Source organism: Camelus dromedarius, chromosome 15 (assembly GCF_036321535.1).
Source record: "Camelus dromedarius isolate mCamDro1 chromosome 15, mCamDro1.pat, whole genome shotgun sequence".
Taxonomy (NCBI): Eukaryota; Metazoa; Chordata; class Mammalia; order Artiodactyla; family Camelidae; genus Camelus; species Camelus dromedarius.
The window spans coordinates 37,918,157-37,943,270 of NC_087450.1; the positions used below are offsets into that span (position 1 = coordinate 37,918,157).

General features: G+C 37.1%; 2 protein-coding genes across 5 annotated transcripts in view; one reads left to right on the plus strand and one right to left on the minus strand.

Moving 5' to 3' along the window:
* Positions 1-8,019, plus strand: part of PRKD3 (protein kinase D3) — a 73,073-nt gene extending 65,054 nt beyond the window's left edge. Inside the window, exons 17-19 of the mRNA XM_031466845.2 lie at positions 1,971-2,238; positions 4,376-4,461; positions 5,341-8,019. Of these exons, the coding sequence (XP_031322705.1) occupies positions 1,971-2,238; positions 4,376-4,461; positions 5,341-5,514 (528 nt within the window). The 3' untranslated portion in view covers positions 5,515-8,019. The remainder of the gene's footprint in view (positions 1-1,970; positions 2,239-4,375; positions 4,462-5,340) is intronic.
* NDUFAF7 (NADH:ubiquinone oxidoreductase complex assembly factor 7) lies at positions 4,776-25,107 on the minus strand. 4 transcript variants are annotated; one of them, XR_004141506.2, is made up of 11 exons: positions 24,972-25,083; positions 24,500-24,663; positions 21,217-21,297; positions 20,169-20,279; positions 17,224-17,437; positions 16,301-16,359; positions 15,541-15,651; positions 13,327-13,413; positions 12,140-12,313; positions 11,309-11,595; positions 4,776-5,601 (listed from the first exon to the last, which is right to left on the minus strand). XR_004141506.2 is itself a non-coding variant. In XM_010997248.3 (10 exons), the coding sequence occupies exons 1-10, from the start codon at positions 25,021-25,023 to the stop codon at positions 11,380-11,382; spliced, it is 1,326 nt and encodes a 441-aa protein (XP_010995550.2). In that variant the 5' UTR covers positions 25,024-25,107; the 3' UTR covers positions 6,870-11,379. The 4 variants fall into 4 exon arrangements, 2 of the variants coding, with proteins under 2 accessions (XP_010995550.2, XP_064350650.1); XR_838514.3 differs by having other exon boundaries at positions 13,327-13,470; XM_010997248.3 differs by lacking the exon at positions 4,776-5,601 and having other exon boundaries at positions 6,870-11,595; positions 13,327-13,470; positions 24,972-25,107.
* Positions 25,108-25,114: the final 7 nt, after the last annotated feature.

Sequence of the window (25,114 nt, forward strand, 5' to 3'; positions counted from 1 at the left end):
GGTTGAGGCAGGTAGCCAACTCCTATTCCTCTTTAGAGTACTATATTTCAGCCATTTCACCAAAACCTATGGAAGAATTCCACTTCCCATCCCATCACACGTACTCAGATACGTATGATGATGTGTTTGTGTGTGTCTCTCCCATTTGTGATGCACTGATTTTGTTTTTTACTTGGTCAAATTTCATTTCATTAGAAGTGTTAATCTTGATCCAGATTTATTTCATAACTGAAAATGGTTCTTAACCCAAAGGTTGAAACATTTGTCCTGAGGAGTATATGCATTGGCAGTACCCATGAATGTTTTCCATGATTGTCATTGATGAATCCTCCAATCAGCCAGAATATCTGTTGCTAAACTTGTTTATGTACATTTAAAACATGTACAATTAAGCTAGAATAAGGACAGCAGATGGCTAATTCGCTTGGTATATATAACTCAAATTCTTTCAAAGAAAAAGATAACATTTTTTAAATTATTCAACTCTTGTTTTCAAGGAAGTAATCATATTTCTTCTATAATACCTGTGTGATTTAAAGTAATTCCACTATCTCTGTGAGTTCAAAAGGTGCTCTAATAATTGGTGTAATATTTTAAATAAAGTACTTCCAATATTTGATCTTAAAAAGAGTATGGGCAAAGGATTCACACCCCTACAGCTCAGGGTAAAGCTCCAGCTTTCTTACCTCTGTTAGGAACAAAGGGAAAATAATGTCATTTACTTGATACTTTTTTTGCTGAAGTGCTAGCCATGGTCACTCTATTCAGTTGCCAAACTGCCAAGTCATTTTTACTTTATCAAAATGTTAGCTGAAATATTGCACTTAATGGAAAAAAAAAGAGAGAGATTTCACATTTCTTCATGGTCAATAATCCCATTCTTCAAATACTCAATTAGAGAAGTAGCCACATTCAATAATGACAGAACAAATCATCTTAAAAACATGTATGAGAGTCCATCTCCCAGAAGTAGCAAGCAGCATTTGAATATACTCATCTTTGCTCTCCAGTCACTGTACTGCTGGTTTGTAGAGGCCCAAATCTCTTTTCTCTCAGTTTATCTTAGTTCTCTTAGTGAAGATATTTTGTGAACCAAGGCATTTCACCCGGAAAGGACTTGGCATTTGCTTGTTCAGCATGGATGTATCATTAATCACCAAAATCTGAACCTCTTTTAGAAGACAGGCAGCAAGATAAGTATTCTGAGCTCTGCCAATCTCAAATTTCCAGAACTCTTTCCCCAAAAGGGCATGGTAGTGACTGCAGCTACCTTCAGATACAACTTTTTAAAAATCTAAACACCTAACTAGCAATAATCTGTTCCATAGTCATAGAAAACACTGTTACTCTTACTCTTTCAAGCAGTCTCTAATACTACTCTTCTGCTGGCCCCACTAATAGTTACCTTTAATATACCTCAATTTTGTTTACTTGCTGATTTACAGTATTCTTGGGAAAGAGATTCAAGAATTAAGCAAAATAAAGGGTAAGTTTTAAAATACTGTAACTTTTTCATTCAGCACACATTTATTATCTTTATCCAGCTACTGTGAGGCCATTGAAGATTTAAAAATGAAACATAAAATTCCTGCTTACAGATGATAGGAAGTGATCTCCTTAAAAGCCAGATGATAAAAGATCAGTACTCTCCATTTCATCAAAAGACACTGAGCACTTACAGCACCAGTCTGGTATTTGGCATTCTGGAAGCTAGAATTCAAAAGTGGTTATTTGAAATGAGCACTAGCAAAGCTCTTCATACTATGTTAGCAGTGATCACAGGGTTATAAATGTATCATCTTTTTCGGAAAAGGGCCTTTTATAATTTCCCTGTCTATATTCATTTAACATTCATACTCAATACAGTTGGCAAGTGTGTTGAAATGATACAGTATCATATTTAGGGACAAGTGTGTATATATAAATGGATTTTAAAAAACTATAAATTAACATCATCCTTTAATTTCCAGGTGAAACTGTGTGACTTTGGTTTTGCACGTATCATTGGTGAAAAGTCATTCAGGAGATCTGTGGTAGGAACTCCAGCGTACTTAGCCCCTGAAGTTCTCAGGAGCAAAGGCTACAACCGTTCTCTAGATATGTGGTCAGTGGGAGTTATCGTCTATGTGAGTCTCAGTGGCACATTTCCTTTTAATGAAGATGAAGATATCAATGACCAAATCCAAAATGCTGCATTTATGTACCCACCAAATCCATGGAGAGAGATTTCTGGTGAAGGTAAAAAAAAAAAAATATATATATATATATATATGTTTTAGCTCTATGTCCTTTAGCCTAAAGGTTTTCGTGATCCCAAATCACTGTCTCTTCTGATTTCTTTTCAGTATTTCCCATTCACCCTCCAAATTCAACAATTTTTGAGTACTCTTCCTTTTACATTGTCTTTTCTGTCTTCCTTATAGTTCCAAGGCAGGGCACTAATCCGGGCCCCAACTGCCTCAATTTTAAACTACTGAAATGTCTTTTTAATTGCCCAGTCACTACTGCCAATTCCATCTTCAGGAAACCCTCCTTCCATCTTACTCTGCTTCCAAACATTTCTGCCTTTTAGCCACGCTGCAGCCGTAGGTCTCTGTGGTATGACCCAGGTTTACCTTCCAGCCTTGTTCCCACTGCTGCCCAACACAAGCCTACTCACTTCTGAACTATTTTCTGCATTTTACTTAGTCCTTTCCCTACTGTCTTCTCTCCTCATTGCTGTTGAAGTCCTTCCAGTCCTTCAAAGGTCCCTTAACTTGTGGCTTATCTATGAAGTCTTCCCTGAACCCTCCAAACTGTCTTAAGATCTACTTAGGCTGCTAGTTGGGTGTATTCTTAAGTGTTCTTTCTTTCCACAATTACTTTTCTTCAGAACTAGACTGTAGGCTCCTTAAATGGAGACCTGTAACTTAGGTTCTTTATACTTAAAATGAGCTTTATTTTCAGCTCACATCACACATTTTTCTTACTTGGTGAAACCTTTTGAGTTTGCAGCCCCTAGTTCTGTACCCATCAAGAATGACTTGGTTGGCCCTCTTTAGTTTACTGATACTAATAGGAAGAGGACACCACTCAAAGCATTATTTAATATTCTCATTGAATTTGATAGAACCACTATTGGGGAATACTACCACCTGAATTTAGCCGACCTTTGGAACAGGGGGGTCTTTTTGGTTTTACTAAAAGTAGCAGACCTAATCATAGGGATTAATTGTCAATAGTCCATTGAACTGGGAAGAGTTTGAGGAACAACATATAAATACCAGGCTTACTTGGTAATGAACAGAGCTAACTTAAGTACATGAGGGTTCTGGGATGTTACCAGTCATCTTAGAGCTTCTGGGACAGTGTAGTCTGCAGACCTCTTGTATCATAATCACTTAGTGAGTTTATTAAAAGAAAATCCCCTGGCTTTATCCCAGAAATTCAGACCCAAGAATGCATTTTAATAAATAACACTAAATGATTCTGGTGCACATGTGGACTGCCACTTAGGGAACAATGGGTAAAAGTTTGAAGTATTTGGAATACAGAGAATTCATAATTAAAATGCTCATGGAAAATCTTTGCTAATTCGGTGGTATACAGAAGAGAAACATAACTGGTGTAGTATGTCTTTCATTCGGCTCATCCCTGGGTCCAGGCCTTAGTATCAGTATTTCAAATGTATTGTTATATGGCACTGTTGTCAGTGTGTAGTAGTTAACATTGTTCCTTTGGTTTTGCGGTTGGTCTGTATCTCCAAATAACTGGATAAAATATATATATCAATATCTCACCACATACACCAAAACACTGTGAACCTATTTGTCAAAATCTGTTGAGTATGAACTTTTGTTAATAAGTTATCACCTCGCTCTAACCACATCTGTAGAAGCAAGGCATCACTGGAGAGGGAAAAAACAAACAAAAAACCCAGCCTGTAATCAGTGTGTTTTACTCATCTTGAAAAACAACAGTTAATACTTAGTACCTATGTGCTGATAAGCACAGTTCTAAGCCTTTTACATGTATTAAATTTATTTCATCTTGTCAACAACCTCATTTAACAGATGAGGAAACTGAGGCACAGTATTGGTTAGTAACTGACCTCATGTCACACACAGTAAGTGGCAGAAAAACTTTGGCTCAGGCAGGCTGGCTCCAGTCTGTACTTTTAACCTGTACTCTACTGCCTTCTTAATAAACCAGATCCACAGCAAATTCAGTAAACATTTATGGATCATTAACATGTTAGCATAAAGGCCATGTGTTTGAGAAGCAAAATACCTCAACCGTTTATTTCTATGGATTGAGCTGCCTTCCAGGCAGAGTTGCAGGTTTGGGGTACACCACAGACTCAAATTCATGTACCTCATTTTGTCTTTTCCTTTAGCAATTGATTTGATAAACAACCTACTTCAAGTGAAGATGAGAAAACGTTACAGCGTGGACAAATCTCTTAGTCATCCCTGGCTACAGGTAAAGCAGTGTGTCTCTTTGGTGATCCTCATTTGAGCAGTTCATTGTGATTTGTCTTACTTAATGAAACTACTCGTAAGAGCAGGAGATTCTACACATCTAAGGATAATGTAAGTGTCCTTTGGTGACTGATGTGTCCTGTGGCTGAACCTCTGTTTTGCAGCGTACCATTCAGATGCAGAACTCCGACAGGCAGTTAAACATCCATGAACGAAAGCAGTGGTTTAGCCCTGTACTGGGCCTTAGGTCTTCATTTCACCCTTTGTAAGATGAGCATGACACATTATGTTGTCAAATATATTTTACTCTGAAAATGTCAACTAAAAGGTTTATATTTGCATTGAAGAGATCAGATACACCATTTTAAATGTTCGACTTAATCCCCCCAAAAGCTATTGCATAGTTCTGTCAAAAAGATAACCCAAACGTCAGAGTAAAGTGAAAAGCTTCAGAGCTCTTTTAAAGGGAGTAGTAGAAGTAACTTCAAAACAGATGTAATCATGATTTGTCTCAGCATTTATTACATTATCCTGATGATAGATTCTAATCATTTTCCCCTATTTTTAGGAGTAAGGCATAGGCCTCTCATATAGAACAAAATATTTTAGTGGTTATTATTAGCCACCTCAGAAGCCTAAGGCAAATTTTTTAAGTTTTAGAAACTAGCTACTTTCTTCATGAGACTCTAAATTTGAAAAAGCACTTATCTTTAACTTAACATTGATAATTTAAAATATTACAAAATAGAACTTATTGTATAACAAGTGCTTAGGAGGAGGGGCTGCCAATTATATGACTAGGGTGCTGAGCAAAAAAAAAAAAAGGTTGACAGTAATTTGTTTCTTTTATGGTTCATAATCACTTCAATTTTTTTTCTAGGACTATCAGACTTGGCTTGATCTTAGAGAATTTGAAACTCGCATTGGTGAACGTTACATTACACATGAAAGTGATGATGCCCGCTGGGAAATCCATGCATACACACACAACCTTGTATACCCAAAGCACTTCATTATGGCTCCCAATCCAGATGACATGGAAGAAGATCCTTAGTTATCAGTGAGCTAACTTCAGCAAGGAAGGATTTCATGTTACAGACTGATACTTGCTGCACAACTTTTGTTCTCTGTAGGTTGTCATCTGAAAGGATGCAAAGATATGAGGAAATATGGTAAAGAATTAGTGACACCAATACTGTAGTTTATAATGAGCAGGTACAAGAGGGGAGTCTGAGTAATAAAAACACATAATGGAACCCAAGGTGAAGCTTTTCATAAATTTTTATAGCATAAGCAATAACTGGTTTTTGTATTTTTTCCTAATCCTTCACTTTAGTACAATAGTGGCACTTAATTTATCTTCCCTTTCCTGTTCTTGTATGTTTTTAAAGGAGGAAAAGGCAGGCTGGAGTCCAGTTATTGCATAGCTTGACCAGATCATACAAGAGTTGCAGGTTGGTTATTAAACACATTTGCATTTACACGATAACTGAGAGGCTGCCAGCATGCCATTTCTTATAAGGACTTTAAACATTTGTTTAACTGACCATGGAAGCATCGAGGGGATTTTCCTAGACACCTAGAACAGGAGTGCTGGACTGCTTTACCTTCTTTTACCAAAACAGTGATCCTTAACCTTTTTGGAGTTGGAATTCTGAATATGCTCCTCACAACATAAAAACTAAGTTGTCATCTTTTTGTATGTTGCAACAGTCTCTAAGATAATTTGGGACAACTGATTGTACAAAACCAGGAGTAGGAAGTGCTGGTCTAAGTGCTGAGTTGTCATGTATGCTTTCTTACAGCTCAGCTCTGCTGCTAAAGACTCACACTCCACTGATGCCGCTGTGATGCCACAGTGGGATTCCAGCAGTCAGTGGGTATCGATCTGAACTCTAAGTACACAATTTATCTGTACACGGGGTTGAATAACTTGAGGAAGAAAATTAAATACATGCTAAAAGTAAGGCCAGTGCAGAGTCAGTTAATGCTCTAGAAAAGAACAGCAAACAGTATCCTTTCTTTCTTCCCTTAGCTTACAGCTTGGAAACGCTTGGAAAGCTTTACAGATATTTGATAAAAACATTAAGCAGTTTGAGGGCATGGTTGGGCTGAAACATGGAACAGTTTATAAGAAAAGGGCTATATTATCAGCTGAGCAAACGGAAGAATAAGTTTTTGGGTTTCTTTAACATTTCAACTCCAGCAGCCAGCGAAAGAATCTTTTTTTTTAACCCAGATATAGTATTTAAGAGATTAGACTTTTTCATAGTTTTTTTAAAGGTTACTAATAATTCTCCTCTCCCATAAAAAAAGGTAAAGATCTGGGACTATCCACTTATAAAAAGCCTAGTAGTCTTTTACTTCTTCATTCCTTATTAATCATTGTAAACTATTTTTCCCCCTCCAAAAAGAGCAAAAGATGTGGAGTCGAAAAATCTGGCTCCATTCCTTACTGGCTACGTTGGCCTGGGCAAGTGACGGTCTGTCTGAGCCTCAAGTTCCTCAGTCTATAAGATGAAGAGTGTAATTCTTGCCTCTACCTTCTTCACATTTGTTGTGAAGATCAGGTATTTATGAACATATTCAATAAACTAAAAATTATAAAACTGTTAACTTGTCACTGACCACTTAATTGGAGCTAGCAAAGGAAAGGAATGCTCTTCTTGTCAACAGACTAAGACTGAGATGGCCTCTAGAGAGCCTTGAAACTACTCCCCGTCTAGGAAGAAAAACGTAACTTGAGAGAACACAAGCAAACATGCAGTGCTCCTCTGTGAGCGTCTTACACGTTTTAATTTACCTCACAATAGCCATGAGGTAAGTGCATTGTGAACCCTATCTCTCAGATAAGGAAATGGAGGCACAGGGAGATTATGTAACCAGCTGCTGAAGGTGCAGGTGGGATGTGGATTTGAACCCGGGCATTGTAGCTCCAGAGTCCGTCCCTCTTACAACCCTGATAACCATTCTGCTATACTGCCTACCCCTACATATCTCTAGGTGACATTCCACAATGTCTCTCAGTATTTCATTCTCATATAGGAATTTAAAATTTTTGGAGATGTATTTTCCTTGTGACAGAGGATGACTTCTCCAAATTTCTCCAAAATAATAACTATTTATATCAGTATGCTAAAACAAAGTAATTCTGAGTCATTAGGCACCCTGTTGTGGTTTTACTGCGTAAGATGAAAATTAACTGGAATGATGTCTGTTTGCTATACTTACATAATCAAACTTTACAAGCCATGAAATTAATTGCACTCTTTTTTGTTTTTGTTGTTGAATGCCTAAGTTTTCTTTAAAAAAAAAAAATTGTAAAAGCACTGTCAGATAATTTGGAGTTGAGTAATTTCTCCAGTTACTGTATAACCTGCATAACCTTTTTTTGTCTTGAAGTCATGTTCTATTTGTATAAGAATTATTGTTAGAAACATTTGATAATGTACAAAGTAGTCTATAATGCAATGTTTAGTACATTTTTATTTTTTGTTACATCCCACTTTTTGTAAATATCCTCAAAGAAGCTTGATAATAAAATGTATTTCCAGAAATATCACCATACTTTTCCATGAGAAAACGTGAGCCTATCTCTAGTAGAGGTTTCCAAAGAAAATTTTATTTGGTTGTGTTATTTTCCCAGGCCTTGGTAAGAAAACTCTTTTGGAAATAGTATTTGTAAATGGAACTAATGCTATATTTAAGAACACAGATTTTTTTTTTTAACTGACTAAAATAAAAAACAATTCATTATTACAATTTTATACAAAATTTGAGGTAATTATCTCAGGTCTCATTTTTTGGAATGAAAGTTTGTAATAATTTATAACTGTAAATTTTTCAGAAACTGCCATCAAATATTCAACTATTGCAACTGCCAGAAGACTTAAACAAGCTAAATACATAGAATCAAAGTAAAATTTCTAGGTTTAAGAAGCACTGCCGGACTCCTCCCCCTTAACCATAAAAAGTATTAAGAATTGGGAAGGGCCAACTATGGGCATTTTCATCTTCCAAAAATTTTCCAACCAAGTTATCAAAAGAAGAAAATAAATATGGGAATAGAATAAGGGTGGGTAGGAATGGTCCAAAGCTGGGCAGCACCTGAAAAATAAGGCCTCCATCTTCCTTTACTTTAGGGTAAGACACAGAATGCTGGTCCTGTTCCCAGTTAAGCAAAAGAAACAATATAAAGCAAGCATTCATCATTCTGCCACTAAACCCCCAAAACAGTTATGCTATAAATTCAAGACATATGGCTAATATTCTTTTCCTTTAATCTAACTTATAAATTTGTGTTGCTAATGTAACAATTCTTTAGAAAGTCCATATATCTGGTATTAATATAAAAGTTCTGTGAACCAAAAAATGAGAACTTACAGAACAAAATCTTGACACTTATCGGGAAATAAGAGAATTAGCTCAATTTAAAAATTATTCCTCCTAGGTAGTCTGCATTTACTCTGATGTTTTAAGTACATGTCAGGTTTAAGTCTCTTCCCACCCCTCAAACCCATTTCCAGATTTGGAAATTTAATAATGATTATTGGAGTTTATAGCAATATAAGGCCTACCTCAAGAAACAAGAAAAATTTCAAATAAACAACCTAACCTCTTATCTAAAGGAATTAGAAAAAGAACAAAGCCCAAAATCAGCAGATGGAAGGAAATAATAAAGATCAGAAAGGAAATAAATAAAACAAAATAAAAGATAAATGAAACCAAGAGCTGGTTTTTTTGAGAAGATAACATTGACAAACCTTTAGCCAGGCTCAAGAAGAAAAAAGAGAGGACCCAAATAAAATAAGAAGTGAAAGAGGAGAAATAACAAGCAATACCACAGAGATACAACCTAGAAAAAACAGACAAATTTCTAGAAACATACGACCTGCCAGTACTAAATCAAATAGACAATCTGAACAGACCAATTACTAACAGTGAAACTGAATTTGTAATTTAAAAAACTCCCAGCAAACAAAAGTCCAGACAGGACAGCTTCACAGGGGAATTCTACTAAACATGTGAAAAAGAGCTAATACCTCTCCTCAAACTATTCCAAAAAATTGAAGACTGAACACTCAAATTCATTCTGTAAGGCCACCACTATCCTGGTACCAACACCTGGTAAAGACACTACAAAAAAAGAAAATCACAAGCCAACAGCTCTGATGAATACAAATGCAACAACCCTCAATGAAATATTAGCAAATTGAATCCAACAATATATAAAAAGAATCATACACTATGGCCAAGTGAGATTTGTTCCAGGGATGCAAGGATAGTTCAGTGTTCGCAAATCCATCTATGTGATACACCACATTAACAAAAGGATAAAATCACATTTCAACGGACACAGAAAAAGCACCTGACAAAATTTAAGTCATTCATTGATAAAAACTCTGATCAAAGTTGATAAAGAGGGAACATATGTCAACATAATAAAGGCCATTTATGACATATCCACAGCTAACGTCCTTTCCTCTAAAATCAGAAACAAGACAAGGATGCCCAGTTTCTTCACTTCCATTTAACACAGAATTGGAAGTCTTGGCCACAGCAATCAGAAAAGAAACGGAAGTAAAAGGCATCCAAATTGGAAGGGGGGTAGTCAAATTGTCCCTATTTGCAGATGACATGACACTATATATAGAAAACCCTAGTCTCCACCAAAAAACTACTGGAACTAATAAATGAATTCAGGAAAGCTGCAGGGTGTAAGATTAATATATAGAACTCTTGCTTTTCTAAACACTAATAATGAACTATCAGAAAGAAAGTAATAACACCTCATTTAAAATCACATAAAAAAGAATAAAATACCTAGGAACAAACTTTACCAAGTAAGTGAAAGACCTATACTCTGAAAACTATAAAATACTCATGAAGGAATCTGAAAATGATACAAAGAAATGGAAAGATATCCTGTGTTCTTGGATTGAAAAAATTAATACTGTTTAAATGTCCATACTACCCAAAGCAATCTACAGATTTAATGCAATCCCTATCAAAAAAAACCCATGATATTTTTCACAGAACTAGAACAAACCTAAAATTTATATGGAACCATGAATGACCCCAAATTGCCAAGGCAATCTTGAGAAAAAAGAACAAAGCTGAAGGCATCATTCTCCCTGACTTCAGACTATACCATAAAGCAACAATAATCAAAACAGCATGGTTCTGGCACAAAAGCAGACACATAGATCAACGGAACAGAATAGAGAGCCCAGAAATAAACCCACACACCTACGATAACTTATTCTACAACAAAGAAGGCAAGAATTTACAATAAAGAAAGAACAGACTCTTCTATAAATAGTGATTACTGTCCATCCTTTCTTTCCTTTCATATACAAGTAAATACCATAGAAGAGAAAACAACTAGTTTGCATTTAGTGTTGTAATTGCTATAAATTACTTACGAGCACTCCTTTAAATGTAGCTTTTTCTCCAACAAAAATGGAATCATAACTGTGAAACACTTTGTACCCTACTTCTTTCACTTACTAAGTCTTAGAGATCTTTCTATGTCAGAACATGTTGCTCTACCTCATTTTATAAATAATATATGATAGTTCTATTTAATCAGTCCCCTGTGAATGGCCAGTTAGATTGTTTCCAGTTTTTATTAAACCAATCAGTATTCATGTTTACTTTTTAAAATAAAAATGCAGTAAGTAGCCTTATTAGAGGAAACTCAATAATATGTTTCATTAAATTGAGAACACACATTTGTACCAAGAGTCAAACACAATCTTAAAAGATCACTGTTTAGTTGTACTTTAAATAAGATGGGCTATTTTTATTGGCTGTGAAGCAATAAAATATTTTAATACTTATTTTACCTGTGATACATATGTTCTCTTTATTCTGGTTTCTTAGGCAGACTTGAGGGTAAAAAGCCCAAATTGAAATATCATCGCCAAACAAGTTCACTAAACCCAGCAACAGGTGATGGAGAGGGTTCTGACTGCAATGCATTTATCTGATGATTTCTACCATGAAGTCTCTGATGAGGTAGCAAGGCAAAAAAGTTAAATCTTTCTCCCATCTCCTTAGGGTTCATTAACATATCATATCCCTGAAGTAACTGCTGCCTCAATGATGGTTCATCTGATTTATCTAAAAGGACCTGAAAAGAAAAAATTTTTTATTAAAAATAACCAGAAGAAAGGATTCCTAGGTATATGCAAGCAATACTAATGACTATTAGTATTTCTACTATTAGCTGTTCAATAAAGTAGTGCTTAAAATGTGATTTCCGATCACCTGCCTCAGAATCACAGAGTGTTTATTAAAAACACAGGTTACTCTGACCCAAACCTATGGATTTGTATGTTTAACATATTCTCAGATGGGCTGATCTACACTGAAGGGTTAAGATGTCATCAAAATAGTTATAAAATTCATACTTATACACACATTCAAATTTTCTTAGTGAACATAAACACTATTTGGAAGTCTTAATTCTACCTCATATGGAGAGGCATAAAACTTACCAGGCAGCTCCACCCCCAGGCTGTCTGGTTACACTGAATCCCATACTACTGAAAAGACTGAAACACCAGGGATCTAACCACAAGAGCATTAAGGCCAGGTGAACTTAATATTTAAAATACGTATTGAAATACTATGAAATTAATATATAATGATAGTGAAATAAAATAAATGATTACCTTCAACCGGACATCAATGCCCATATTTTTTAAAAATGTTTTCTGTTTCACTGGACCCAGAGAAGCTACTTTTCCCTGTGCCATTCGGCGCAAGTAACTGAAGTCCACGTCAGCTGTTAGGTCTGCTGTTCCTGGGGCAATCAGGACGTCGTGAAGCTTGTGGCCACAAAACCCCTTGAACATAATTTTTTAAATGATAAGTTTTTGTCTTTATTGTTATCATTAAAGATTAAATAAATGCTATCATTTTGGTACATTTTACATAACTGTTAAGGAAAATATGGCCTAAATCAGTGGTTTACAAGCTTAATGAGGTAGCACCCTTTCCTCAAGTGAGATGCTATGTGGAAAAGCCAACATAAAAGTGCCTGGAGATGCTCCTTTTGACAACTGTTAAACATTTTCAATAATGCCCACGGTGACAAGATAGAAGAGATAATTTTCCAGATGAATCTAGGTTATCAGAACCTAGACACTGTTACACAAAGTGTATCCATCAGCTATATGCATCAGAATCACCTGAGAATATATCACTGGACTCCACCCAGACCTCGTGGATCAGAATCCTGGAGGTAAGGCAAGGGAACCAGCATTTGTAATAAAACTCTCCAGGTTTTTCTTAAATAAAGTTAGAAACTGAGAACAATAGATCTAGAAAATGACTAATGGCATCGAGATAAATGTATTTCAACTAAAGTGTACTGAACAGAATTGATCGATCATATTCAAAGAACATAAGAAAGGATGTATAGGAAGGATAGCAGAATACACCAAAAGAGGAAAAAAAAGTCGAAAACATGATAGAAAAAGTTAGAATGACTACAGTAGCTAGATCAAACCTTCAAAGTAGTACCAAATCTTTTTTAAATAAAGGAGGAAGAGAAAATTCTAAGAAAATCCATTTGTAGTAGATGCTTACTAGGATATATGCAAACCTAGGTTCTGCAACTTAAGAAATAATGTAGACAATTCAGACTCTGTTCAAATGATAGGTGGACAGTAAGATACAGGGTTAAGGGTAATAATAAAAACATGGATTAATTACAAAACAGTATAATACAACAATGCTAGGCACTGTGGAAACCAAAGAAGATAAAGATCTTCAATGAGTTTCAAACCTAACAAACAACTATAAGTAAATCTTACCAATTAAATTCTGATAAATCATGGGACTGAATTATACATACTCTGAAGGTATCGGTCTTCGTTCCATCATGACCATAATCAGCAATCAGAGCAGCACCTCCAGTTACTGCAATGCGTTCAGAAAGTTCCTGAATAATAACACCTGCATCAGGACACACTTCCACGTGATCCCTTGTTTCATCACACTAGTAAGGGAACAGTTGAATCAAAATACATCATTCAAAAGACCTGCTTCCTTAGGAATTTTCAACAATGAGCATTTCTCAGTTATAATAAAAATAAATTTCTTCTCAATATGAATACATTGTCTACACTCAACTTTTCACATGATGTCCTTTATATTATACAGAACTCTTTGGTTCTCAGATGCTGTCCACTAAGTTTACAAAGATATTTTAATTTTAATGCTGTCTATAAAAGGCATGTATCTTCCCAGCCCCCCCGATGGCTTAGTACATTATCATTTTTTATGGTGATTATACTTTTATATCAATTCGTATAAATATACTCTACTAGGTTGAACTCATGGAAAAGGAATTTTTGTCTGCCTAGAACAGTGCCTGGCACATAAGAGACACTCAAAAAATTGTGCAGGTAGAATAAATGATATAAATCCAATATAACAAAACAGATCCTATTAAGCAAGTATATTTGCCTTCTTTGGGGGCAAAAGGTACCCCAACGATATGCCCTATATCTAATAATATCAGCTTATAAACTAGCGTCAATATCCCCAAGGGCCTTATTTCTCAAGATGTTCAACAATTAACTAAGGGTCCTCAGTAAGTGCTTATTAGCTTAACAAGTGAAATGACAGCAGTTAATACCTGTCAACTTGACTCGTATTAGTGTAAAATTTCACTAACTCCTGTGATAACAAAAGAAATTTTTCTTCATCATTTAAACATATATTAACTTTTGCTCCCTCCTAACACCCTACTAAACGCCAACACCCTCCTGCCCTGCCCCGATGTCCCTGACTATAATGGCACAAGTCTACCAGGTACAGTCTACCAGACTCAGCCCCTGAGTCTCAGCTCTCCCACTGCTATTACAGACAAGTTACCTCACCTTTCACAGTCTGTTTCCTCAGCACATATCCTAGGCTTACTGTGAGGATTAAATGAAACAACAAACCACTTAGCCCCCAGTGCTATTAAATAAATTACTGTGACTTAACTGTAACAACCATGGGGTCAGCTGCTTCAGGCATAAGCTGGCATGCCTCGGCATCCCATACCAACATTGTTACCGTGAGAATGCCCTTCAAGACAACAGATCCCTTTACCACTGGCCCCATCCAAATGACAGGGAAAATCATCACTCCCTCCCTCATAACTGTATACCATTCAAATCAGGAACTAAAAAGAATCACAATTCCCAGGGCCAGTGGGTTAGCTCTTGGTAGCTTTATGAATTTGTCTCTCACTCAGGTAAAATTAGGTAGCCAGAATATACAAAAAGAAAAATGCTCACAAGCAGTTAGGCCGATATTTTAACCTTATCCTTTGCAAAAGAAAACTTAATTCATAGGTTTATGTTTAAAAGCTCTTTTACATTTAAAATCGGTAACTTCTGAAGCAGAAGTTCTTAGTTATGGTCCAGAAAGTAGAAATCTTTTTTTTCTGAGCTGGAAAAAAAGGAATAAAACAGGCAACCTAACGTCCAAACATTCCTGAGAAGGACAGGTTTTTTTCTGAACTTTTAAACACAACCCCAAGATATATCTGATAGGCTCTTGTAGTTATTCCTTGAGGACAAGAGAAAGCAGCAGAAAATGTACCATTCTGGCAGTCTAGAATCAAATTTAGATCGGGGTGGAAGCCTGAGAAAAAAGGCATGCTCTGATAGTCGCTCAAAAAGAGTGATGGTAAAATTTACCTAATAGACTTGTTTTGAGAATTAAATGAGAAAACAGAGTCATACATACAAAATACTCAATAAATGTTATTGTTACTTTACTACACACTGTACTACACTGTTTTCACAGATAACAACTTCTTTCAGGTAGACACCATTGTGGCCATTTGATAGGAAACTGAGGTAGAGACAGTCAGGGACTTGCTGAGTGAGTGCTGACTTTCTCACACAGCTAAGAAATTATTTGAACCCAGTCTCCTGACTTTAGAGCCTGTGCACTTTTCACTATTAATAAAAAGCACCTCACACGTTGCAAAGAACTCTAAAATAGTAACTCAGAAAATAAGACTGAAGAATTGGTTGGCAATAAACTAAGAAAAAAAACTTATTCCTACTTGTATGAAGGCTTCTGCTGGGGTGGCACAAGGTGCCAAAACAAACCTCAGCTTATCAGACACGTGTGGATCGATATCAATGAGGACCTCTCGCCATCCATGTGGTGTTTTCTAAACACAAAAGAACAAATTTTTGTAAGTTTGTTCTCAAATTACCTCCACCAAAATAATTTAAGTCTTCTCCCTTACCATAAATAAGATAACTAACATTTACAGAGCACTTGACCACTTAAAATTATTTAAAGGCATTAGTTCATTTCCTTTGAAAAATATGAGCAGACTGACAGATGCAAACTACTGATGTTGTTTAGATGAGAAATGGAGGAGAAAATTAGCAGCATGGAAAGTGCCCCCAGAATGGAAAACAGACTTAAGAGGACTAATTAACAAATGACTACATACTAGTATGTACTTAGAAGTCACCAGTATACACACACTACCACTAAATCTTACACCTCCTCACAGGAAAAAGTGACAAAAAATTTTAATCTTTGGAATTTAAAAATATTTGCTAGAAAATAACCCTCTATTTCCTATAGCCATATAACCTCTTACATCCCCACACGTCTTTACCTCAGGAGAATTAATAATTGTTAACAATAATCCTAAGAGAATTAAGATTTTTTTTCAGTTATTTGTATTCATCAAACTTCCAAATACAGCTAACTTCGACAAATAATACTTAAATACCATAAATGTTTATTCTTACAACATAAAGCTGTTATTCAATTATAAATGTGACTTTTTTCCCCATCAATACCTGAAACTTATGCACAGGAAGAACATCAAAAAATTCATGTGCAAGATAAAAGCTGAACCCTATTTAAAAACAGAAGAAAAAAATTAACATTTCAGCATTTTCAAGGCAATCAACGGCTCTAGTGAACACTAACAAAAGAAAAATGCATAGTTCTTCGTAACTGAACTTGTGATGCTCCTGTAATCATCACTACCACAGAATCATCCACGTCCTCATGGCAAACCCACTCTGCAGAAAGTACGAAGGAAGAATTATCACTATTCTCATTTTCCCCATAGAGAGTCAAAAGACAAAATATCCCAATTATCAGCTTAGTCTTTTATTTATCAGTAGGCCTGAAAGAAATCAGAACTCAAATTTGTTAGCTGGAAGAGGATTTGAATTTCCTGCCATCAACCTAGACGATTAAAGCCAGGAACAGCTGAGCTGCCCTGCCAAGGTTGGACAAGCACCCGTGATTTGAGCCCATTTGAGCCGGGGCTCATCAATACAAGAGTCCCGAAGGCTGCGGGGGATTTTCCCACCATGCTTGCTTGCCTTTAGGCCAAGGAAGGGTTATCGAAAGATGAGATAATTAAAGTAAACCCAAGAGTAACACTTCCTTCAGCCCCCATTGCCTTGGGCTGCTTCATCATCCTATCTTAGGGGTAGGGAAAAGCAAAAAAGCACAACAAAAATCTGTATATTGGTTTTGGTTTGGTTTAGTCTTTGTGACACCACATAAAATCACTGCTCCTCAATGTTAGGGGATTTTGTTTTCTAATACAGCGCTCTTTAGGAAAAAGGCTCGCTGTCCTCCACAGGTAAGACACTTGGCGGCACTAACTCAATCTACTATGTTGCTCTACAACGTTGTGGTCACCAATCACTATTGTGAGGAGGTGTGGTCAAACTTCTTTCATTAATCAATGTAAAATAATTACCTTTTGGAATATCCTGCAGATCTCGGTACCAGGAAATTGGAATTCCAGACTTTGTGACACCTTTCATGTATACTGGGGCTCCAGCATCTCGCTCTAATGGGACCTTCTCTTCAGTCAATGTTAATGCTTGAATCTCACTTAATTTTTGGCTCACCTCTACCAGATGTACTGAAATGTCACAGTTTTTCAGCACAGATCCAAGCTGACTAAACACCTAAATATAAAAAGAAGAAATTCGCAAAATACAATGTGCTGAGTAGATCTGAGGTTTTCTAACCATTTATCTCAATAATTTGCTTATGTCACAGTAGAAGTAATAATTGGTTTCAGAGAAATTTCTTCCTTACACAGCCACTCTCCAGCAGTCTATGAGAATCTTGACTATAAGTTATTAAACATGGTCTATGTAAGAAATGAACAGTACACACTTTGGTTTCCCACTGATAAAAATCAGAATTATGATTAACAAATGAAAATAAAAGCTTTAGCTTCCAATAAAAACAATGATTCATATTAGGGAACCTAAAAAAAGATGAAGGAAATAAAATGTATGTACCCTTGATTTTTTTTTTTTATTTTGAAAAAATAGAGGTTTATTATTTACAAGACCTGGAAATTACATATCACACCTGGGGCCACACAGTGAGCTCAAGGGCAGAGAGAGAGCTAGGCTTCATTTTAAAAAGCTGCTAAGTCTACAGAATAATCTCTCCTCTGAGGTGATTAAACGTTCCCAGGAAGTCAGATATGAATGGCACTAATAACCTGACAATTTAATTTTGGAATTCTTTCCCACATTCAATTTTTTCTTAGCTACACAATTTTTTTTCTTTTGTGCTATTGTAAGCATGAGAAAAAAAAGGAATATACTAATGTTGTATTATTATTTTAATGCTAAAAATTCAATGCCAATAACATAAAATACATCAATATTTTTTATTTGAATTTAATTTTCACTGGTGATTTGCCTCCTACTCTGAGATCTCAACACACAGATACAGACTGAAAATAATGACTTTTCCAAATTTAGTTTTGAGATGAAACCACATATGGAAGAACTTCCCAAGACAAAAATACTTCATAAAGTATGATTTTTTTTAAAAAAGTCTGTAATTACATCTTTGGCTATTTTCCTTACATTCCTTTACATTCTTTGGCTTTTTAAAGAGTTCTTAGGACTTAATGTAGGGAAGCATCCTTCATACATTTTAAGAGCTGTGGGCTTAATTTTTAAAGTACTTGAAACAAAAAAAAATATTATTTGAGAATCTTGTTAAAGATTTTTATATTCAAATAACTTTGCCAATTAAGGAGCTAAATAGAGCCCTGGAAATTTAAATCAGTGGGGCTTTTTTCCCTCCAGAATGCAATATAATCAGGAGTCAGATGTTTGTTAATTTTCTTTTTGAAAAAACCCTTCAATTCCTAATTTCAAGCAAAAATCAGATAGCAAAAGAAATTTTAATTTCTTGAAACTGAACATATGATTTTCTTATTCGGAATTGCCAAGTATACCCAAAATTAACTCAAAAAAACTACTGGGTTCCAAAACAGTGTAAACTACAGAAGTTTATTAAATACAATTATTTGTCACATACTACAAACAATACTCCTTCTTTTTAATGCTTTTATAAAATATCTATTAGGCAGAAAGATGGAATGATACATGTAATAATATCCACTGTCTGGGTAAAGAAACAGGACATGACTCTTACCTTTAAAGCCACATCCTCTCTCAACCTCAGATGTCACCACCATGCTGAACCTCGAGTGATACTAACTAATCTGTACCACCAAACATATTATTTAATGTTAATTATTTTTAGATTTTATATAAATACAATCAAATGATATAAGTTCTTTTACAGATTGCTATTTTCAAGCAATAAAATATTGAGTTCCATGTTGAGTATTATTTCTTTCTGCTGGATTTCATGCATTTTCACAGCACTTGGTATTCCACTGTGTGACTGTACCACAATTTGTTGACCTGTTTTCCCACCAATAAGCATTTGGGTTGTTTTCAGTTTTGGGCTATTCTAAACAATGCTACTATCTTCTTGCACATGTCTCCTGGTACGTGTAAGCACTAGTTCCTCCAGGGTACATGCCTAGCAGTAAATGCTGGGCCATAGAATATAAGTAACTGATGTTAGAAGATAATGCCCAGTAGCTATTCATAGGGGCTGCACCAGATTATACTCTTACAAGTTGTATGTGAGAGTTCCCCACACGCCCCATCCTCAGCACACCTTCATGTTGTCAGACTCTAATCTTGAGGGTGCAGTGGTTACTCATTGTGATTTTAATGTTCATTTCCTTGACTCCCAATGAGTCTGAACATCTTGTTTTTATTGGCCATATTTCCTCTATTATAATGGGCCTGTTCACATCTTTGGCCTGAATTTTTCCATTGAGTTATCTGTCACCTTCTCACTGATTTAAAGGAATTCTTTATGTATTCTAACTACCATTCCTTTGTTGGTTATATGTGATGCAAGTAACTTCTCCCACTTTGTGGCTTGTCTCATCATTTTCTTTATGCTGTCTTGAACAAAAAGTTTGTAGTTTCTTTAAAGGACAAAAAAGTTCTTAATGTTAATGTAGTTGAAATTATTCATCTTTTCCTTTATGGATTCTGCTTTTTACATAATTTAAAAAACTCTCTCCCTACTCAGAGACAAATATATTCTCCCATAATGCCTTCTAAATGTTTTATACTTTTAGCTTTTACATTCTTCCCTTGCCCCCATTTTTTTTAAGATTACAAACAGACAACAGTAGGTAATGATTCACTATATAATTCTGAAATTATATTTTAGCTGAGAAACATGAGATTAAGGAGGTAGGACTCAAATGCCAAGGAAATAACAAAGTTTTCAAACTTAATCAAAAGGAACAAGATTCATGTTCATAAGACTTTAAGACATTCTTTTATTACCTACCCTCAAAATATCTCCTGAGAGGGTACCCCTGCCTGGGCCCAGTTCCACCAGTTGGAAAGCTGCAGTTTTTCCAGTGGCTATCCATTCACTAATGAACCATATTCCTAGAAGCTGTGACAAGGAAAAAGCTACATTAAAGAGTTATAAATCATAAACGTATACCACAATATAAAATCGTATACGCTTTACGCCAGAAAGCAAAATGTTTTCGTATGTTGTTTAATATGTTCACATATGTATAGACACACACACAAACTTCTGGGACTACATCACAACAGACAGCACTAAGGAAGGAACCACTTAGTAACAGAAAAAAATATCTAGTTAAAAGGCAGCCTCCGCTACAGGAGGTCCTGTGTCACAGATAAGAGGATTATCACTTACAGAAAAGTACTAATATTTAAAAGCAGACAGACCTATGAAATATGATTAAGCCTTTTCTTCATATTCATGTGATTTCAATAATTACATAGCTTTTAGGTGTAATTAATATTTTTAACACCTAGATTCTTCTTCCTTTTGTGTACTATTTTCTATTTCTAAACTGATCAAAGGTTCTTCTACGAAAGTAAATGAACTAGAATTCCTGAAAAGAATTCAGAGATCCTTAAAGGGAGACTTCTACTATTAATATGGCTAAATCAGGGGTGGGGGCTTTAGAGAGCATCTTGACTCCACTAATTCCTCAGTGTTCTGTATCTTTTCTCTCTTCCTTCTTGGGAACACTCAGCCTCCTTCTTCACCTTGCCTGTTGTCTCTGTCCTCCCATTCTCATTGTTCATCTGATTCTCTTCTTTTCCAACATCTTTCCTTCCATATCTTTTCCTTCTCTTTCCTTCTGTCCCTCACATCTCTACATTTCCTTTTTTATAATAAAGGACTTTTCCAATGTCCTCAATCCTTCAGTATATAAACTACTAAAAACTTAAAACTTTTGATGACTAACAGAAACAAAGCAGTAGACCAGTATCGTAGAACAATACTACTTGATCTGCTCTCAAATGTTGGTGATAATTAGTTTCTCTTACAGTTTTACACTGAGTATTACCTCCCCAAAGATCTGACTTATTTCAGGTGAAGTAATAAAATCTCCTTCTTCTCCTAGCATGTCACGGTGCACATAATATCCCTATGCAAAAAGAAAAAATGGAAAAAAAATTGTTTTCAAATAACTTTTTAAAACAGCCCTCCAAAATCTTACATAATGTATATGATGAAATAAACAGGTATTTCAACCCGAAATAAATAATGTCTTCACATAAATTTTACAAAGTAACAGTCATTTTGCAGAACTGGTAGGAAAACAATTCCCTGACTGTAAAGGCAGAAGCCATGCAATGTCCATCCCTACCCTCCAGCCCTGCCCTCCCCCTCCTGCTCCCACAACCCAGCACAGTAACCCTCCAGCCTCCTCTCCCAAATTCTCACTTTGTTTCAAATTAGCCCTTCCTGCTGCTGTTGTTTCTTGACCTGGGTGCTTTTTACATGGGAGTGTTCACTTTGTGAAAATTCATCAAGCTGTATACATGTGATTTATGCATTTTTCTATATGAATGTTACGTCACAATAGAAAGTTTGTTTTTTTAATTGCCCTGCCTGTCCACATCCATGCCATTGCAATGCTTCCCCTTCTCCACCTCTCCCTGGCAAGCTTATACTCAGTAAGATTCAATCCGCTCAAATGCTAACTTCCCTGACCTCCTCCTCCAGCTCTCTAACCTCAAACTAAATCCAGCAGTTTCCACCAGAAGGATTAGGCATTTGAGGGACAGGACTATGTCTTCTTTACCTTCATATCCCAAGTTTTAGCATAATGTCTAACCTCCAAGAAACACTTGGGAATTGTTCTTAAAAATTCCCTATGCTCCTCAAGCCTCTTCTTCTCCAAAGGGACTCTCAGCAGGTGACCTGGGCTCCTGCCCACACGAGATTAAAGAATGTTATTAAACAGACTTCCTCAGGTTCCTGACCCCATCTGGCCTCCACCTGTTCCTCTTCTTTGCTCAGGACTCAAGAGCTGAAATGCCTACAGCTTCTGCTCTTATCCAGACATAACCCTGGGCTCCAGCTGGATCCCCATTTCTCACATGACCCTGATGGGCCAGGATCTTTTCATCATCGCCTTTCTCTCACAGCTTCAACTTTTCCCCTTCAGCATTAGAAACATAATTAAGTCACTTCCATCTTTAAAAAATTGTTTTCACTCCATACAGCATCTCCCATCTAGCCTTTCTCTTTCCCTTCATAAGTAAGCTTTTCAGGGGTGGTTTTCTGTGTATGTGTATGAGAGATGAACCACTCCAGCAGTCTAGTGAAGACCACGGACTCTCCAAAGAATGTTTTTAAATGCACAGGACTGAAAACACACAGGATTAAAAATGAAATCAATTGAAAAATACTTTTCAAATATTTTTAAAACAAATTTGTGATATAGGAATTTACAAGCATCTTCTTCTAGGTGTACTAAAAAACAAATGTGAGCTGAAGTTCTAATAAATAATGAAGTTGTGAAGTGCAGAGAAATACAACAGTATTTTGCGATACCTGTGATCACTCTGTTGTGATATGACAGTATCAGTGATTTCTAAGTAGTGCTGATGCTATGGTTGTCACCTATGTTTATAATCAGAGAAATACTGAACTTCAGTTAGAAACACATTAATGAAGACTAAGTGCAATTTTTATTCCCATCCAAGTTCACAAACCCCTTGATTTCTATTCAAGGATCCCTAGGTTAAGAACATCTACTCTAAATTTGACAGTTACCTCAAGGCTTAATCCTGAAAAACCTCCTTTTCTCCGAGTATACTCTACCTGATTCCTTTGATTTTAATGTCATCTATATACTGATGATGACCAAATTTTTATATGCATACTGAATCCTTCTCAGGAACTCCAGATTCTTACAGCCATCTGCTCACTTACTATCTCCATCTTGATGTCACTGCCACCACGATATACATGAAATGCATCTCCTGAAGGTTTCCCATTGCACAACCCAAAAATGTAAATTTCATGAAAGCATTGCATGAACTCGCTCCTGCCAAATGCATCTCATACTGCTTTCCTCATCATCAGCACCACTGCCCAGGCACAGCCCTCGAGCCACACTGGCACATGCACTCTTCTCTGCATGCACCAAGACATTTCCCAGCTTGAAAACCTTGTGCCTCTGGATCCTCTGCTGGGAACCTGCTTTTCCCAGTCTTTTGCCAGGCTGGCCTATCCCCATCCCTCAAGCCTCGCTCGGCTCAAATGTACTGGTTTCCCTGACCATCTACCTGAGGAACGTCTACAACCCCTATTCCCACCGCACCACTTGCTTTCAATCCTATCAACCTGTTTTATTTATTTGTTTCCTTGTTTACAGTTCATTTTCTCAGCAGAACATAAATGCCATGCTCTACTGTCCACTGCAGTATTCCCAGTGCCTGAGACAGTTTCCGGCACATTTGGCGCCTCAATAAATGGATAAATGATGAGTGGACCTCCACTCTAACCCAGAGATGTTTGTTCTAAAGTTTCTCTCTATATGAACTTTCAGCACATTGTGACACTGCATACAGGTATTAAAGGATCCCTGCCATTACTAAACCCCTGGACCCTGAGTCACTCCATCACATTCAAGATCAAAAGGCCAAACGAACCCCAGAATTCCACAGATCTCGTATTTCAACCCAACTAAAGGCGAAACATCCTAAAATAAAAGGATCGCAGGCTTCCATCAAGTGACTTTGTAGAATAGAGAAGGAAACGCAGGTCAGAAAGCTGTGACAGTGCTTAATACTAAAAGATAAAGTCCCAGACCTCCATTCTCAAGAAGAAAACCCAGAATGCTTCCGGTGCCTGCTGTCAACCTAAGACAGCTGTCCACGCATGAAACTCGTATTTCCAGTTGCTTATCGGACATTTCCACCTGAGTACCACATTGAACTTCAAATTCACACATCGGACTTAACTCTGTCCTTCCTGTCCCTCCTAAAACACTTAACTGCTCTTCTTCCTTCTGCATTCCCTTCTCCCAGAGAAATGACTCAGTATCTGCCATCAACCCAGGTACTCATCTTTCCCTCATCTTGTAAGTCCAATCAGTTACACTGTCTCCTGAACATCTTTGAAATCTGTCCTCTCTTTAATGCTACTGCCGCTGACTTGACCTGGCCCAGCCCAAGTGACAGATTCATTTATCTGTCCCCAGGTCTTCGAGCGTGGCTCTCCCCTGGCCTGGAAGGCACCTGCCAGGGCTGAGGCTCCTCTCGGCGCACACCCTCCCGGTTCACACCTGCGGCGCTGATAGAGCGGGCCTTGTCCTCGGGCTCCCCGACCCATACCTTGGCTGGGTTGGTCAAGACCTCCTTCATGTACTCGGCCACGGTGATGGGACCAGTAGACTTAATTTTGTATATAAGATGCCGCAGCATAGGAGTCACCAGGTTGTTTTCTGCAGGTTCCTTCCCGGAGCTGAAGTACTTTCCTCTCCAAAAACACGGAATGACTGCAAAAAACACACATTAAACGGGACTCATTAGAAATATTACTATTTACAAGTGCATAGCAGCCTGAGTGATTTCAAAGCGGCTTCCTTAACACTTCACCTGGGCCAAAGCCAGGAACTCGGGCTCCGGGCCGCAGCACGCCCACCGGGCGCAGCAGGTCCGCGCTTGGCCCACGACCACGCAGCCACTTCGTGTCTGAGGCTGAACTACAGTCTGCAGCCCAGAGCTCCTCGGAGGCCCCCAAACTGAGGAAGGCGCCCCAGGCGGTTCCCACGGCAACTGAGGCTCGGACACGGCGAACACATACCTGCGCGCGCGGCTCTCAGCGGCCAGACGCCGGCCCTCACGAGGACGCTCATTGCCGAACGCCGCACGCAGCAGCCCGCCGTCCAGGTGTGGGGATTGCGCCCGTTTCCGGGTGAGGACCCGCCCCCCGCAGGAAGTACGTCA

What these genes read in the sequence shown, in the direction of transcription:
- NDUFAF7 (XM_010997248.3), bottom strand. Translation starts at nt 25,023, where the DNA reads ATGAGCGTCCTCGTGAGGGCCGGCGTCTGGCCGCTGAGAGCCGCGCGC. An exon ending in TAAGTCAGATCTTTGGGGAG is followed by an intron (nt 20,280 to 21,216) that starts GTAATACTCAGT and finishes TCCTTGTCACAG; the next exon opens with CTTCTAGGAATATGGTTCAT. An exon ending in CAGCAGAAGCCTTCATACAA is followed by an intron (nt 13,471 to 15,540) that starts GTAGGAATAAGT and finishes TTCCCTTACTAG; the next exon opens with TGTGATGAAACAAGGGATCA.